The 17,020-nt window shown below is 33.5% G+C and overlaps 2 protein-coding genes across 3 annotated transcripts in view; one reads left to right on the plus strand and one right to left on the minus strand.

The window, feature by feature from the left end:
* LOC111055568 overlaps nt 1-3,459 on the plus strand; it is a 125,942-nt gene extending 122,483 nt beyond the window's left edge. Inside the window, exons 6-8 of one of the 2 annotated variants that reach the window (XM_039424424.1) lie at nt 257-379; nt 1,173-1,340; nt 2,175-3,459. In XM_039424424.1, the coding sequence (XP_039280358.1) occupies nt 257-379; nt 1,173-1,340; nt 2,175-2,269 (386 nt within the window). In that variant the 3' untranslated portion in view covers nt 2,270-3,459. The remainder of the gene's footprint in view (nt 1-256; nt 380-1,172; nt 1,341-2,174) is intronic. The other variant, XM_039424425.1, reaches the window with a different exon arrangement.
* Nucleotides 3,460-10,547: 7,088 nt separating this feature from the next.
* The window catches only part of LOC111055569, a 548,424-nt gene continuing 541,951 nt past the window's right edge, over nt 10,548-17,020 (minus strand). The window contains exons 21-24 of the mRNA XM_039422878.1: nt 16,490-16,975; nt 14,608-15,001; nt 12,430-12,501; nt 10,548-11,461 (exon numbers count right to left, since the gene is read on the minus strand). Coding sequence (XP_039278812.1) covers nt 14,609-15,001; nt 16,490-16,975 — 879 coding nt within the window. The 3' untranslated portion in view covers nt 10,548-11,461; nt 12,430-12,501; nt 14,608. The remainder of the gene's footprint in view (nt 11,462-12,429; nt 12,502-14,607; nt 15,002-16,489; nt 16,976-17,020) is intronic.

Raw genomic sequence — 17,020 nt, forward strand, 5'->3', positions numbered from 1 at the left:
TACTGTAGTGTACTTAAGTACAGCTACTACTGACTATGGAAAAGTCAAGTTAGGCAGAGGTATGGGAATATCAGTTAGGGAGTGCCTTCACAGCAGTCTCTGGTTTTAAGGTGAAGTTAGTAAAAGTAAATGTAGTTAATTCAGATGGATAAAAATGTAAGTGCAAAATGTGTAATAGTACACATTTACGAAACATTAATAATATTAACATTATGCAATTTCTCAAAAATAATAAAATGTTGATGTTTTATTTTAGTACTGACTGACATCGATATCAATAGATGTGATGCCCCGATGCAAACACCTCCTCCTTCGATTCCTTCTACCTTCAGAGGGCGTCCGTATAAACTGAACAGCGATATATTCTTCATGTCAACTGGTGAGTTAGTTAGAAAAAGAGACCAATATTTCAATTTTCATTTGATTAAATTCACCTATATTTTTTCTTCTATTGATACTGTTCATGCATAATATTATTATTTTTGCTAAAAATATTGATTCAATTTTAGTAAATAGTAAATTAGTAGTAACATTTTTTATATCATCCATTCTCATGTTGAAAATTTATGTAAGTTGAAGGAAAGGTGATAATTAATGGAATAAAATTTACCATCAATATTTGAGCTTACAATTGAAAAATAATATTATAGCTTACATAATATCCTTTTTGAGGTTCAATGTTTTAGGGGATTTACATTGAGTTTTATGTACTATATGGAATACAATAATTAGAGTTCTCTCTCACTTTTAATCTATATAATATACATTTTCTTCTACAGATAATCTCAATTTTCTCTTTTCTCCATAGTTTTTACATTAAAAAATATATTTTTTGGAAATTCAAGTTTAAAAATGTTTTGAACTGTTTTTGACGACACTACAGTCTAATGTTTGAGTATTAATTATTAAAAGCTAGTACTCACGCGTGGAGCTTTTTCGGATTTTTAAAATCCATTTTCAAAACTCATTTTCACTCAATTCATTATCATAGATTTTTTGGATTTTAAAAAAAATCCGAAAACGTTCCACACGTGAGTACTAGTTTTTAATAACTAATTTCCAAAAATTAGACTGCAGTGTTGTCAAAAATCGTTCAAAACAAATTATCAACTTGCAGTTCGTTATGGATAGTGAAAAAAATGAGTGTTAAAAATGTTTGTTTTGCTTTTTAGCGCCGAGTGAAATGCAGACAATGAGCAGTAGGTATGGGGGCGGTTCGATTACACCTTCGTTCTGCAGCGGTCGCTCAATGCTGACTCCAGTTGGCTCGTTCCGCAGCGGACACTTCTTCAACTCGGGACCTCAGTCCGCACTTACTACCACACAAATCAAGTACAGAGGTAACATTTTCAATACCAGATTCAATTATCCAATTACTTGGAAATACCAACGATTTGTTATCAAATTCTCATGGTTTTACTTCGAATTGTCTTATATATATAGCTGTCTTCGAACTATTTCCTCCCTTTCATATTCTTCAATCGTTGGAGGAAGATGCTAGCACGTCTCAATTCTCATTGAGAGTGATCTTGAAAAGAGTTAGACAAATTATAGCTCCTTGTTCCTTCTATACTAAAATATGTGTTCAATATCCTCACATCAACAATTCACCAAAGCTCCTAGAATTTTACATTAATCATTATATACAGCAATAACCAGCCAGAAAAACCAACTATTATCAGTCATTTGATCAGTCCAAGTTTTTTAACTATTATAACTTTCTTTCCTATGAAATTCACACAATTATATCTATAATAGGTTACATAATTTCCTTTCTCTTGTGATTTTTATCAAAGGAAATTTTAGAACAGAATCATAGTAAATTCATTACCGAATTGAAGCCGAGAAATTATGTGAATATAATTGTGAAGTTACTGTAACAAGATACTCCAAGAACTTTTTCTGTGCATTCTTGTTTCTGTCTTTTTCAGTATCTGTCTATTCCTGTATCTGTTTGGATAATTAACTTTGACGAAGTAAAGTTTATCATTTTGCTAAAGATAGTATCGTTCAGGAGGTGATAGTGTTTGAATACAACAATTCATTTGTCAATGGAGAAGAAGCTTCGTAAAAAAACACTGAAAACAATGTACCCTATAGGCTATTATTATAACAACAAGAGAGAAAAACTAATATTCATTCAAATTTTAAAAATTAACTTTTTCTTGTTGCAGATCGTTCTCAAAGCGATGCCCTCAACTGGAAATCACGAACAACCGAAATAAAAAATCACCGCTCAAGCTACATAATGCAAGCAACTCATGTATAGTCCTAGAAAATTCAGTCCTGCATTCATCACGTACCTATCGTTCTTGAACTGTCCTATGCAGGAGCACCACTAGAATAAGACGAATTCTTTTTAATCGGACTGTTGTTATAAAAAGTTTTCACTATTGTTGGTTCTAGCTGATAAGAAGGGAATCAGAAGAAAGTAAATAAGTGTTCACAGAAAAAAAAAGATTATAGTCAGTAACAATATTAGGCCTTTAGAATGTCAGTATGTGTTGTACTGCTCAATTGCTTTTAACCAAAGAAGGAAATTTTCAAGTGTTGTATAGTCCGCTTTCAAAAATATTTTCCATGAGAGGAACCAGTGAATTTATAATTAAGGTAATATCTAGTGATCTTGAATCCAATTACATCACTTATGATAAGTTTGTAGAGTATATAATATAAATAATCAACCGATGATGTAATGTACAGTAGGTATCGGATTTGTAGTAGTCTTGAGAACCAACTGCCAATTACCCATTGATTAGGCCTGGACATTTTGTATTTGAAGTTCGAAGTTGAAGTAAAGTAAACCGTTACTTAAATAATAATAATTTCAAAGATATTTTCAATACAGTGAAAATTATCTGGATAAAGAATTTCAAAGCCGCAAAATGATGTCATTTTCTAATCAATTAGCCCAACTTCAAAGCTGACGAAATATTCATTTTACAACAAAATTGATGAGTAGTAGTTTCAATATTGTAGGCTACTCAATTTCTCTATAGAAATTGTAATGGTTGATCTTCAATCTGTTTCAAGCCGTGGTGTGCAGTTAGATTGTTAATTAAAAACAAGATTTTATTGAAATATTTGCTGGCTATTTTTGTTTAAAATTACAAGCTATTTCAAACTATTACTATCTAATCAAGTGAATGTTTCTAGAGGAGAGAATTATTTCTTTGTTTTTAAAAGTAAGCTTTATTATTTTTTATTATTGAAAACTAATTTCAGAAAAAAACATATAATTTCCATACATTTCAAGAACATATTATTTCCAGTTTGGCAGATGCTAGATGAATGTTTTCAGTTTATTGAAATATTTCAAAAATATAATTAATTTCAGATTTTTTAAATCCATGACAATAATTTCAATTTCATTTTATGATAATTTTAATTCGTTGTGAGGATAACACTTGTGTTGGAGTTTTTTTATTTTTCAATACAGCAATAATACAATAAAATCAGTCTTCTATTTTTCATTGAGCCCTATATCCTATTATATGAAGCGAGCAATTTCTGTATATCTGTTTATATTCTCATATCTGGTTATTTATGTTCAACGGATCTCGAAAACGGCTTTAACGATTTTCACGAAATTTGGTCTCATCCTTGGGAAAACTCTCTGAACGACATGAAAAGGATAATTCATCCATGGCTGAAACAGCTGAGACTTTCGTCATCTGTGGATGGGAAAAAGGGATCGAGTGATTCTGTGGAAAATCAAAATATTGCATCCCCGAAATTCATAAGCTGACGTATAGCCAGCTGTAAAATATAAACACGATCATTTTAGTATTGTGTTCTGCCATAGCCAGAACAATCATTATCTAAAGTAAGCCATGGTTCTGTTTATCTATACTTGTAAAATTCTTATCTCACTGACTCACTCACTGATCAAGATTTCTGGAAAACTCCTGGATGGATTGCAACAAAACTTGGAGTATAGCTTCCTCATACGTCCTAGGTGCTTAATAAGAAATCTTTTGGCGGTATTTCAACTCTAAGGGTGGTTTTTAAGGGTTTAAAGTTCGTCGTTTAGCATGTATATTCTTCTTCTCCTAACCCCTTAAATTATAATTATTGAAAATATCCATATCATAATATGATACTATGTTACTGAGGAACTATAATCTAGAGAGAGTACCTCTTCGAAACAGTTGTTAAATGGCAACTAAATTAATAATTTTGTCAGGCTGGCATTAAGTTGAGATGATTTCATTACGTTGGCACCAAGTTGAAGAACTAATTAAAATGTATTTATCGAGAACTAATTGATTGGGCACTGCTGCTCCAATCAGAGCTATTCCTGGGAGAATAGATAATTTTTATTTTTCATGAAACAAACTTTTATAACAGGAGTTGCTTCTATCAATAATTGATCCTATTCTATCAAGACTAATTTTGTTAGTATATCCGACAGACAGCATCATTGCACCCCATTCAATCAATGCTGACACATTGATGTGAATCTCACTATAATTTCGTTACTTTAGATCAGATGAAGATAATAATGTTGATGATCGCTACTGTTTCAATTTCAATCATGTTTGACATTTTTGCTTTTGATGCCAGATGTTACTATATTATGTGAAATGAGCTCTCATTGAATGAAATCATAATCATTGAAGTCAATTATACTAAGAAAGCAATTTTTGTTTGAATATGTGTGTTTGTGGATATGTATGTATGTCGGACGGATCTAGAAAACGGCTCCAACGATTTTGATTAAATCAGGAATATAATGGGTTTGCGACAAAAAACATTATTTTTGATCAGGTCTCAATTCTGGGAGAATTCGCTGAAGCTCCTCGAGAAAGGATTATTGGTCCCTCAAATAGCAGCTGATCACAAAAAAGTTTTCCATAGTCTGTTGAAAACGTAGGAGAGTGTGAGCACATGAAAATAAATCTGGTGTGGCGCACTCACACAACTTTCCTTGCCTTTGAGAAAATTGATCACCTGACGCTAGTGTACTCGCGCATCTCAAGTCTACTATTCAAAGATATGAGACAGCTGGTGATAGGTCAATAACGCTGGAAACACACGAGGTCTGCTATCTCTTCGTAGTGAATGATTTAATAGAACCAACAGTTTGCTATTTGATAATAACATTTTCTCGCTTATTTTCAATTCTAGGTGGAAATGTTACTGGACATTAATTGCAGAGATTTTCATGCTCAATCTTTTCCACTTGATTTTTTTTGTTTAAATTGTATATGAAGGCTGATAATTGAGAATCTAAAATCAAACTTTGCATAAATGGAGCAGAGCTCCTGAAATTTTTACAGATATAAGACTTGTTGCAGTTGATAGAGCTTATCAATAACTATTCCAGGTATAAATTTGATCAAAATTGTTGGAGCCGTTTACGAGAAAATCGCGAAAACCCCTGTTTTTGACAACATTTTAGCCGCCATCTTGGATTGCATTTGATCGAAATTGTTCGTGTCGGATCCTTATAGTGTAAGGACCTTACGTTCCAAATTTCAAGTCATTCCGTTAACTTGGAGATGAGATATCGTGTACACAGACGCACATACACTCACACACACACACACACCCACCACACCCACACCCACATCCACACACACACACATACACACACACACACACACACACACACACACACACACACACATGGAAGAAAGAATCAGTGGATTGGCTGCTTTTACACTTTTGGATGATTGAAACAAAAAGTAAGCGACATTCTAGCCAATGTCAAAAATTCCAGAATAAGCAAGAGATCCATGGATACCAGAGTCATCCAATTCCGAATCAACTTAATTTGGAATTTAATATTCAATTACATCAAGCAAAAACAAAAATAACATGACCACTGCTAATTTGATAACTACCTGTCAACGGGAAATATTAAATGCCAATAAATAAAGTCGAGGTCGATTCTTAAGCCCCGCCCAATATTCTACAAAATTCGCTGCAATATTAAATTACTATTCTACAGAGCACTTCCAACACATCAATTAATTATTCGAATGATTTGACTCAATAATTTTCATGCCTAGTTGTGGCCTAATCTCAAAAACGATTATATCAATTTTGGTGGGATGTAGATTAAAAATGTTTCACAAAAATAATTTTATCTTTCAATTCCCGTAGCGAAGCACGGGTGCCCTGCTAGTCAATAAATAAAAATAACGAGCGAAGCTCGGTGCCCCGATATTCTTCTTGTAATTATTGTACCAATGGTAATAATAAGTGATGATCACAGCTTTTTATAAAATTATTTCAGTAAGAATTGAATGAGCTACATTCAAATCATATGCTGTTGGCAAGGTAGCTTGTCAAGCAACAATAAGTGTGTAAGCCGGCTTGTACCATTACCATCATGAACTACATGATGCTATTTTTTACTATCTTTAATCAGTAATGTGATGTGGCTCATTATGGTAATGCTTGTAGTGTAGAAGCACAGATAAAATCATAAATCTGTAGTGGAAGTATAACGTTACAGAGGAGATAAGATACAGAACAGATCTATTTTTAATACAGATTGTTTTCCAAAATGTAATAGAATAGAATAGCTGCCTCTATTTTTACCTAGGAGGGCGGAGTTAGGGCGCAGCCGGCCTTCTCTTACACTCAACCCTCCAATACAAAGCTGGATAATTCAAGATTAAACAAATCAAATTGAGAAAAAAATATATACAATATTATAAACAAGAATCAACAAATTATAAACAAGGCTCCTGGAATACGATTGGATCTGACAAGATATTTAATGATTTTAATGTTCGCAGATGACCTTGTTATTTTACAGAACTCTGAAGACAACTTGCAGAAGGCAATGTATGTTCTGAATAACATTACAAAGAAGTATAATTTGTTTATCTCAAAAAGCAAAACCAAAACAATGGCATTCTGCGGCAAATCACCTGTCAGGACCAAAATAATACTGGATGACGCTTTACTCGAACAAGTGTCCTATTTCAAGTACCTGGGTGTTGAGATCACATATGGATTTGATAATGATGTGGATCTGAAACTGAATAGATTTCTACATATATGTGGTACAATAAAACGCCGGTTGAAAAACAGAACAAGGAAGGAGACACAATTGAAATTTTATAAAGTGATGGCGGTACCAACATTATTGTATGGGGCAGAAACTTGGGTTAACAAGAAGAAAACATTAAGCAGAGTTCAAGCTGCAGAGATGCGTTTTCTTCGAAGTGTGAAAGGTTGTACAAAGTTAGACAGATTCCGCAATGATGACATTAGAAATGAGTTAGGAATATCATCATTAGCTGCACAACTTGAAATAAACAGATTGAACTGGAAAAACCATGTGGAACGAATGCCAGATACTAGGATACCAAAGGCTGTCATGAAATATAGACCCTACGGTAGAAGGGATATTAGCAGACCTCTGAAAAGATGGTAGAGTAAATAGTTATATCCTTTGAAACCGGAACAGGTGTGTACGCCTAATCCTTGAAAGAAGAAGAAGAAGAAGAGAAGAAGAAGAAGAGAAGAAGAAGAAGAAGAAGAAGAAGAAGAAGAAGAAGAAGAAAAGAAGAAGAAGAAGAAGAAGAAGAAGAAGAAGAAGAAGAAGAAGAAGAAGAAGAAGAAGAAGAAGAAGAAGAAGAAGAAGAAGAAGAAGAAGAAGAAGAAGAAGAAGAAGAAGAAGAAGAAGAAGAAGAAGAAGAAGAAGAAGAAGAAGAAGAAGAAGAAGAAGAAGAGAAGAAGAAGAAGAAGAAGAAGAAGAAGAAGAAGAAGAAGAAGAAGAAGAGAAGAAGAAGAAGAAGAAGAAGAAGAAGAAGAAGATTATAAACAAGGTTGATAATTATTATTGAAATACAGAATAATAATCAACGGAGAAAAAAATTAAAAACCTGAATTATAATTAAGATAAGAATAGAAATTAAAAATTAAAAAATGAAAATAATACAATTTCACAAAAGAAGAAGTAGAAGCAGAAAAAGAAGAAGAATAAAAAGTAAAAGAAGAGGAAGAAAGAGAAATAATAGATGTTAAATTGTTTTGAGAAATAGAAGAAATTCTAATGACAGTCATGTTTAACAAGACCTTTCTTGTGACGGCTTGTGGATTGTGGAACTCATTGCCTGTTGAGTTGAGACGGATTAAGGAGCCACCCACACTACCCCTGATCCATCTGAAAACAGCCGCGCCAAACCGACGAGGCTCCTTAATCCGTCTCAACTCAACAGGCAATGAGTTCCACAATCCACAAGCCGTCACAAGAAAGGTCTTGTTAAACATGACTGTCCTTAGAATTGAGACAGCCAGCAAATGGGAACCATGCCGGGTACCACCCCGACAAATGTTACTCAAGAAGTGGAAGTCTTCAGCTACGTACTTGGGTGTCTGAGTTTTCAACACTTTATGCAGAAAGAGAACCGCATGAAATAACCTTCATCCATGTAGCTTCATGAGTCCAAGTCGGTCAAAGTATTCAGTCACATGGTCGTCACGTCTGAGGTTGAAGATGAAGCGGACACAGTAGTTATGTGCACGCTGCATCCTCTGTAGTAGTTGAACAGTCATGTCAGTAGTTACAATGTCGCAATAGTTGAAAACCGGGAAAATCAAGGTCTTCACAAACATAACCTTTATTGAAAACGGAATGAAGTCCGAAATCTTCTTGAACGTCTTGATCCCAGCAATCACCTAATCATGGAAGAAAGAATCAGAAATAATAACTTCATTATTCCATGTCTGTAATAGAATAAGAGTTGAATTATAGAGTTATAATTGTTAACAATTATAGAGTTGAATTGTTACAAGATAATTAATCGGCTACCAGTGACATCATTATTAGTATGGTTTTATATTGAACGTGCAGACACGTCTACATAACCCTGTATTTATTTATTTGTGTTATTTATTTATTCATTATATTGAGAACGATAAAGTATTTCTTGCACTTTCAGAATAATAAAACAACTACACAATAATTTGACTTGATTTTTATATTGAACTCAATTTTTCCACGACTTTAGAAACAGGATCAAGCATAATTTTTAATGAGTAATCGTAAATTGACTATTTCAAATACACTTCTCAATGGAGCAAACGTGTATTGGTCAGAAATATTTTGACCTACCGGTATTCTGCAAAAATTAGGTAATAATTTATAAGTAAATTACAGAAAAAATATATTTATGTTATTGTGTGCGTTCATTGACTATTATAATATAATAATGGAGTAGACAAAAGTTAGAAAAATCGCACACTTGATATTTGAAGATATTCTACAATTTTTATCAAGTTATAATCTATCAAGCCGCATCTCCACTACATCGACAATATGAATAAGTATTTCAGCTTGGATATCTGCGATCATGACCGTCAAACAGTCTTTTAGCATGTGAAATCAGTGACTTCATGTCAAGCACATTGCAAGAAAAAGCTTTTTCTTTCAATTGACAAGATTAAATTACCTTCAGCAGTCTATTTGCATTCTAACATGAAAAAGAAAAGATTTTGTTCAAGAAATTCTGAAAAAGTATGGAAAGAGCCTAAATTATAATATTAAATGCAATCAATTCATTATAGCACTTGAAGGAATAGGAGACACTCAGGGATGAATAAATGAAAGAAGATAAATACAAAAACACTTTTGTATTAATGTCATTTTTTATACCATACACATTAATTTGTATGTAAGTAACAATTTCAAACACTATTATGACAACAATCACGTCATTATTCTTCAACAGTCATAAATCCCAACAATAATGCTTTCTTTCCATCTCTTAATATTATTGTTTCCATCATTTTATCATATATACAAAACAATAACTACTTTGGTTTGTTTTCTTCTTAAAAAAAATTAAATACATTTTCTCATAATTAATTATAACACGCTGTACATTGTATACACACAAATGGACATTATTCTTATTTAAATAATTATTTTATTCTTAGTCTCACTAATATTACAAAAGACATTTCGCTTGTTTACAAGTATGTATACACACGATAGTCTATCACGTACGGCCGTTAGAAAAGAGGGGTTATTTATCATCGGGATTCTATCAAATTGGTAAGGGAATTTTAATCGCACTCACAACGTCACAATTATGTTTTATGTTATTGTTCATGAGTCTCTGTGAAACACCAACACACGTCCAACACATCATTCGGGACAAACAACACAGTTTGATATTATTTATTATCCTCGATTCTTCAAGTCATATTATGCATGTCATCCAAAATACTAACCCTTCAAATCAGTTAAAAAGATTGTCAATTATTGCAATATTTTGTTCATGAATACTATTTACATGGATCTGTCAATACATTTTCTTTAAACAATACATTTACACATCTATATCACTCTTGATTAGTAGGATGGACAATTTGTTACCTTTCACGCCATGTTTTTCCATAATTACCAATTTATTGCACCAAATGGACAAAAAACGTTTTAGCATACCAATAACGCAACTAATAACTGTGTTAACACTTTTGAAGACATTAACTTAGCTTGGATTAATCTAGGAACAAAACACAAAATTCTTGGCACTCGAAATAATAATTAAAAAATATGAATAGTAAAGAATGATTTAGTTAAAAGTATAATGAATTAGTAACGAAAAAATAAATAATTTAATGAATATAACACATATGTAATAGTCCAAGTAGTTCTAGTCTGCTAAATGGCAGCAATACTCGAAATTTATCGAAAGTACGAATGAATGAGATTATTCACACAATGCATAATAACGCACAATCAATAAAAAGTTTGATTATTGAAAAAATGAGAACATTAAGGCTTGAAAGAATCAAAGTCAAGACTTAGAATATAATATTCTACAATAATTAATAATTCGTTTTGTTATTAAAATAAAAACACTATAGACTAGACTTTTAATTGTTATGAGCAGCCTTTATAAGAGTTTGTAGCTAAAAAATAAAAGCAAGGATCATTTGAATGCAGAGTACACACACTGGAAAATTGGCGAAGAGCCAACTTGAAACATACCTATTACAAAGTAATAACATAATTCAAAAATAACTAATAAAATGCTGTTAGATAACCTAATCCTAATCTCATGAGATAGCGATATATATATTTGAAATAAATCGATGAAGATTCTATCAGAAATGTGACCACTAAAATGTAATAGCTTTGGTTTGGTGCATAAACTATTTCTTTGGTACCGGTTGGAGACTTCTGAACAACCAGTGGCAGAGCACACACTTTGAAGAATGATAAATAGAAAAATGAAAAAGAAGAAATGCATAAAACTGATTGGAAAATGCGTGAAACTCCAAATACAAGCGAATTTGGATCGATTCTGTTCATAAAATGTGGTTTTTGAGTATCACTGTTAAATGCAGGCTTGAATCACAATAATGGCTCATCTGGCTCGTTTTTCTTCTGAGCAGCAAAAATCGATGCTGCTTTGTAGTTGATGGGTCCATACGAAGCGTAATCTACATCTGCATAATCCAAGTCAGTTGACTCTGGCAGGAATGGCTGCAAAAATAAAAAATATATTAATTACACTTTCAATAATTAAATAATTTCAATCATATTTCTATAAAAGTTTAATATTATCAAAGAAACTGTTATTATTATTCATTTCATTACGATAAAATATCATAATAAAATATTACTTATAAAAATAGGCCAATCAAATAGGCCAGACAATATTTTCATAATGATTAGTTGCTGGTTGGGTTAACGTTTAACTTAATATATTTCATGTGAGAAAAACTACCGTCGAGGTGAAAGAATTTGTTAGAATACGGTACCTATATAGCTTCAAGGAAAGTTCAGGAATGGGATTTATTCTGCTATTATACCAGGAGTAAATTTATATATTGAATCTAGATAAAATAAAATGTGAAAAGAAAAAATGATAATTTTATTAGAGAATACAAGTAGATTATAGAAAACAGGATCATAATAGCGAACCGCACAAATACCGCACAACTAGAAGGTCATGCAAACAAACTGAATAAGAACGATAAAAATAAGTACCTACTGGGAGCACTTCTTACTAAACAAATTACAAATTTATATCTACATTGAACTCCAAAAGGGACTCAAGAGTTGGAGAAATCGAACACGGTGGTTGGGATGTCAAGAATATCGAAAATTTTCATGAATAATAATTGGAAATGGTGAATGAATTATACTTTCAAAGATATTAATACGATATAAACCTACAAAAGTACAATGATTGAGGGTCCTGATTGAGATATTGGCTGACAACATGATGAGTAAAATTTCATAAAAACTGAATGCTGAAACGTTTTAAGCCAATTTGTAGAGATTTGAATTCAATTTTATCCACATTCATCCTCAACTTTACAAAAAATCATCAATCTTTATAACAATATAAAATATATGTGTAAATTTTGAAGAAATAGATAAAATAGATTTAGATAAACTAGGTATTTGAAAAAGAGCATAATTTAGTCCGAATGTTTATTTTATACCTCGTATTAATCAGTCTTTCAGCGTGCCTGTTTCTTCTAATAAATGTATGTTATGCTGGCTCCTGGTTGTTCCTGTAGGGCAGACAGCACACACTTCTCGTGAGTTTAGCAATGTAACTAATTCAATCAAGTTGTTAATATTCCAGATTATTATGTTAATGATAAATATGAAGGAAGATAATTTGGAATAATTAACAATTTGTATCTAATAAATAATGTATAAATGATGATTCAAGTCCCTAGTTTTCCTCTTTAATTAAATATTGATTTATGCTACTCAAATCTCATAGAACAGTGAGCATATTATTGAAAAATATTATTATAAGCTACTGGCTCCCTTAGTTATGAGAAAAGGAGGAAGAATAGCCTAAATTGTGAGTAACTAAGTTAAAAGAGTTCAACTTTAATAACGGAAATTATTATTATCAAGGAAACCCAACATTAAGAAAATTGGATCTATTCTATGCATGCTAGGAACAGAGATTATTTTTTGAGAGAACTGAATATCAATAACGTTTATTAAACAAAGAAAGGAAAATAATTAAATTAAGAATTACGCTATTGTAATTAGAGCAATAGTTTGTAGTTTTTGCATTATCTAAGTTGACTATACACTGACTTTTATATTATTTAATTTGTTTAAATTCTATAATAATATATACGATTATTTTAAGGACGTTTTGTGGGAGAAAATCTCAATTATGAGATGGAACTAAGAAAACTACAACAGAACAGATTCACAGTTCATGTAAATTATTTCCAAGGTAAAAAATAAAGAATTGATTCCAAAAGTGAAGATAGATTCACCAAAACACATTAAAGATGCTTAGGTGTTAGTTAAAAAGAGTTAGATCAATTTTCAGCATCTTGAAATCCATTCCATTAATTGATTGATTGTCAATGAAGGTCAATGATGAAGCGCAAGCGTTAATTGATTATAGGTTTCTTATCTCAAAATGATATCTAGTTTTTAAAACACTGCTTAATTTTTAAATTCCACTTTTAAAAGAGTAAAATGAAACGGTGTTTTTTCAATATGGAGAAGTTCCAAAACATTAATACATATTCAACATATTTAATCATTATTATACTTTATTTTGTGTAGAATAAATTGAATAACTCTATTTTAAAACTGCTACTAGTAATTGGATGTCTTTGAAGTGGTAATAGTAATTGATTAGAACTAAAACGAATCGCTCATAATCTTTACTCTCGTCACATTCGTTTGAGCGGACAACAAGGTTCGATTTATAATAATAAACACAACCTATTTTTGGACAATTTCTATCAAAATTTGGGAGAGGAACAGTTTTGGGCTTAAAGCCTGTTGTTCCTTCCCCCCTCATTCATAGTAAAGAATGATATTGTATCTATCAAAAGGATGAATAAATGAATGATTATTATTGACAGGCAAAATATTCCAGCGTCATTGAGGAATCCGTACCCCATGAAGGCTATAAATACTATCATTGAATCTATAGTGAGATTCACTCAAAACTATCTATATTGGTATTGGTGGATTGGTAAACATTGATTTATGTAAGTATATTGACAGTTTGAATTGAATCTCAAAGTAGATGACAGGGTCTCTGAAATGACTCGACAGTCTAATCGGTGAGTAAAAGTACTGGACTTTCTATGAATCTGAAATGTCAATACTCGGTTTGAGGTAAACCCATTGACCGAATTATACGTTCTTATTTTGCTTTCATAATAAATGCCGGCCAGGATAGCCGAAACGACTAAGGCGTTACACCCTTCAGTCTGCTAGCGCTACCTGATCGTGAGTTCGAATCCCGCTGGTAGGCATGGACGTGTGATCATCTAATCAAGTCACCCTCTTACTTCAATTACCCGAGCACAAGCAGAGAGCTCATGTGGGACTCATTCACAATAAAAAATGTAATGCCGCATCTACATGTTGGCCCAGTCACTTGCCCAGCCTGGTAAACCAACCTAGGTCAATCAAGGCCAGCGACAGACAGCGCTGGAAAACCACCCATCCACACACTGGCGCTGGTCGACATTGGCCTTCATGTATATGCGGCATAATATACATTCGGAGGCCTAACCGAGGAAAACCCTCGAGGTTTTTGTGTAACCTTGATACATTTCAGTGACATTCAAGATTACTTTTCTTCAACACCACTGAGCTTTTCCAAGATTTGCATCACCTACCTCAGACGTCAATTTCTTGGCCGACATCGTGGAACTTGATGATGGCATAGTCGGTGTGCGCGCGCGGGGGCTGGTAGAGGGGAAAGTGTTCGGGCACGGGCGCATGCGGGTGCGGGCGATGATGATGATGGTGGTGGTGGTGGTTGTTGAGGGCGAGGTCGGCATACATGGGACCACCGCCACCATTGTAGGTGGGAGGGGGCGAGGAGTGCATTATGTGGTGGTTGGTGCGCTGGTAACTGGAGTAAGCGAACTCGTCTTGTCCCGTCACTAGTTCGTTGTTCGGTCGACTGGGCTTCAGCAGGGCTTTCTGCTTTTTGAGCGACTGCCGGCCGTTAAGCAGCAGCCTCTGCCGCTCCAGCGTCGACGAGTTGGTTAGAGAGCAGTGCGGACTCTGAGCATCACAGCAGGCACAACACAAAACACACAAACGCTTGTTAGTTGGTTAATAACATTAAATGACACCAGTGAAGCATTAATTGCAACTAAAAGGTACAAATTTGTTCCAAGTCAGTAAAAGAAAAGCATGTTTCTAAGGTTAGATTGAATAAGGAACACAAAATACACAGCATTAATAAAGCAATAGAAATATGAATAACGACATTCATATAACACTACAATAAATTCAGGTTGATTACTATTGTAATTGCAATAGATTGATTATTTTGAAAAATATGATCAGAAAAATAAATTCAGTGATGAATGAGGTTGACGTGGATTGAAATTTGAGATAAGTGGAATTATACTGTCAATACCAATAATCTGTGACTGGGAATCAGCTAGTGTATGCTAGTGTTATATGTTTGGAGATTCACCCAATATGAGGTATTTAAATTACAGGAAGTTGTTGTTCATACGTGCTTGAAATAATCTTGCAATTGGACTTCAATTTGCTACATGATATTCATGATACTTATAAATATGTTAATGATTCTTCCTTCAGAATATAATTTAATTTCATATTGATTTTGACTAATGCAAGCTTTTCAATTTGGGTTACAAAAACATAAATATGATAATACTATTAGAGATAATTTTTTCCGCCTTCTGTGAAAAGCTTCTATAACTTTGGAGAAACAGATTTTACTGTGTTGTGGGGCTCTATATTTAATATTGGAGGAGCAATGGGAGGGAGCTTGGAAATTAATTGAAATTACTGAGTTGTGGGGCTCTATATTTAATATTGAAGGAACAATTGGAGGGAGCTTGAAAATTAATTGAAGTTCAACCAATTCCTAGAGTGAATTTTCAAAACTTTCGATAAATATAAGCTACGATTTGTGTACTGATTCACTCACGTTCCATATAAGCAAGTATTGTAGCAACATAAATCTTCGAGTCCTGGCAAGATGAAAGAAATACAATCGAGTGATAGACATCAAATCAAGTGGGTTGAACCAAATCATGATTCCACTAGAATGGTTCACAATGAATGAGACAATATTTATTATTGATGCATTACAAGAAACATGCAAAACTACAAAAGTAAATAAATTATGAAAAAATTCAGCGAGTAGGTTTATTTTTCCAAGTGATTGGATGGCCTACTTTAAAATGTATATTACTACAAAGGAATCGCCTATTCTTTATAAATAGGATAGAAAGGTATGCAGAAAGGATAGTTTGCAAATCTACAATGCAAAAATAATATTTAAGAAAAGAATCAGTGAGCATAAGTTGCTTTGAATAATCTACTTTGAAATTTATCCTATTATTAAAGAATCGCCTATTCATTGAAAATAGAATAGAAATGTAGTAGTACGGTACGCAGAAAGGATGTAGTTATAAATTTAGAGTAAAATTGTAGATATGGAGTCAGATGAACGATTTCTACCCTGAAACTTCAATATCCATCACCTGAAATGAGTGTCATTCTACTAACCTGTGAGCTATTTACTTCGGGGAATTCTGTTTTTGAGCTATTGTTTGGAGTGATAGGAATAGGTATGTTTTGATAGGTGTGCTTTGGACTAGTCTGTCTGCAGTTGGGAGGCGTAAACTTCCTCGGCGCAGGGGTGGGAGGGGATTTCAGTCTCAGTTCTGGACAGTCGGGTGGTTCTTTGGCGGGTGGTTTGGTTTTCGTTTCAAGCGAATTCTCTATAATAGGTCGCATCGACTGTTTGGAAGCCCTGAGCGACCGAAACTGCGGCCAATCGGACCGAGAGCGTTTGCAGTTACGCAGCGACGCGAACTTTCTGTCGTCGGTCGCTGAGCTGTTTGGGTTGGGTGGCTCTGAGGACTGCAGACTCGGACCCAGCTGACTGCGCGTTGAGCCGTAGCCCGAAGACCCCGCGTACTGGCTCAGTTCACTGGGAGGCCGGCTCACTGCTGGGGCAGCACCACTGTTCACACTGTCTAATGTGGGGGTCTACACGCAAAACACAAACATGCAAAAAAGCAAATCAAATAATAA

The sequence above is a fragment of the Nilaparvata lugens genome, chromosome 3 (assembly GCF_014356525.2).
Source record: "Nilaparvata lugens isolate BPH chromosome 3, ASM1435652v1, whole genome shotgun sequence".
Classification (NCBI taxonomy): Eukaryota; Metazoa; Arthropoda; class Insecta; order Hemiptera; family Delphacidae; genus Nilaparvata; species Nilaparvata lugens.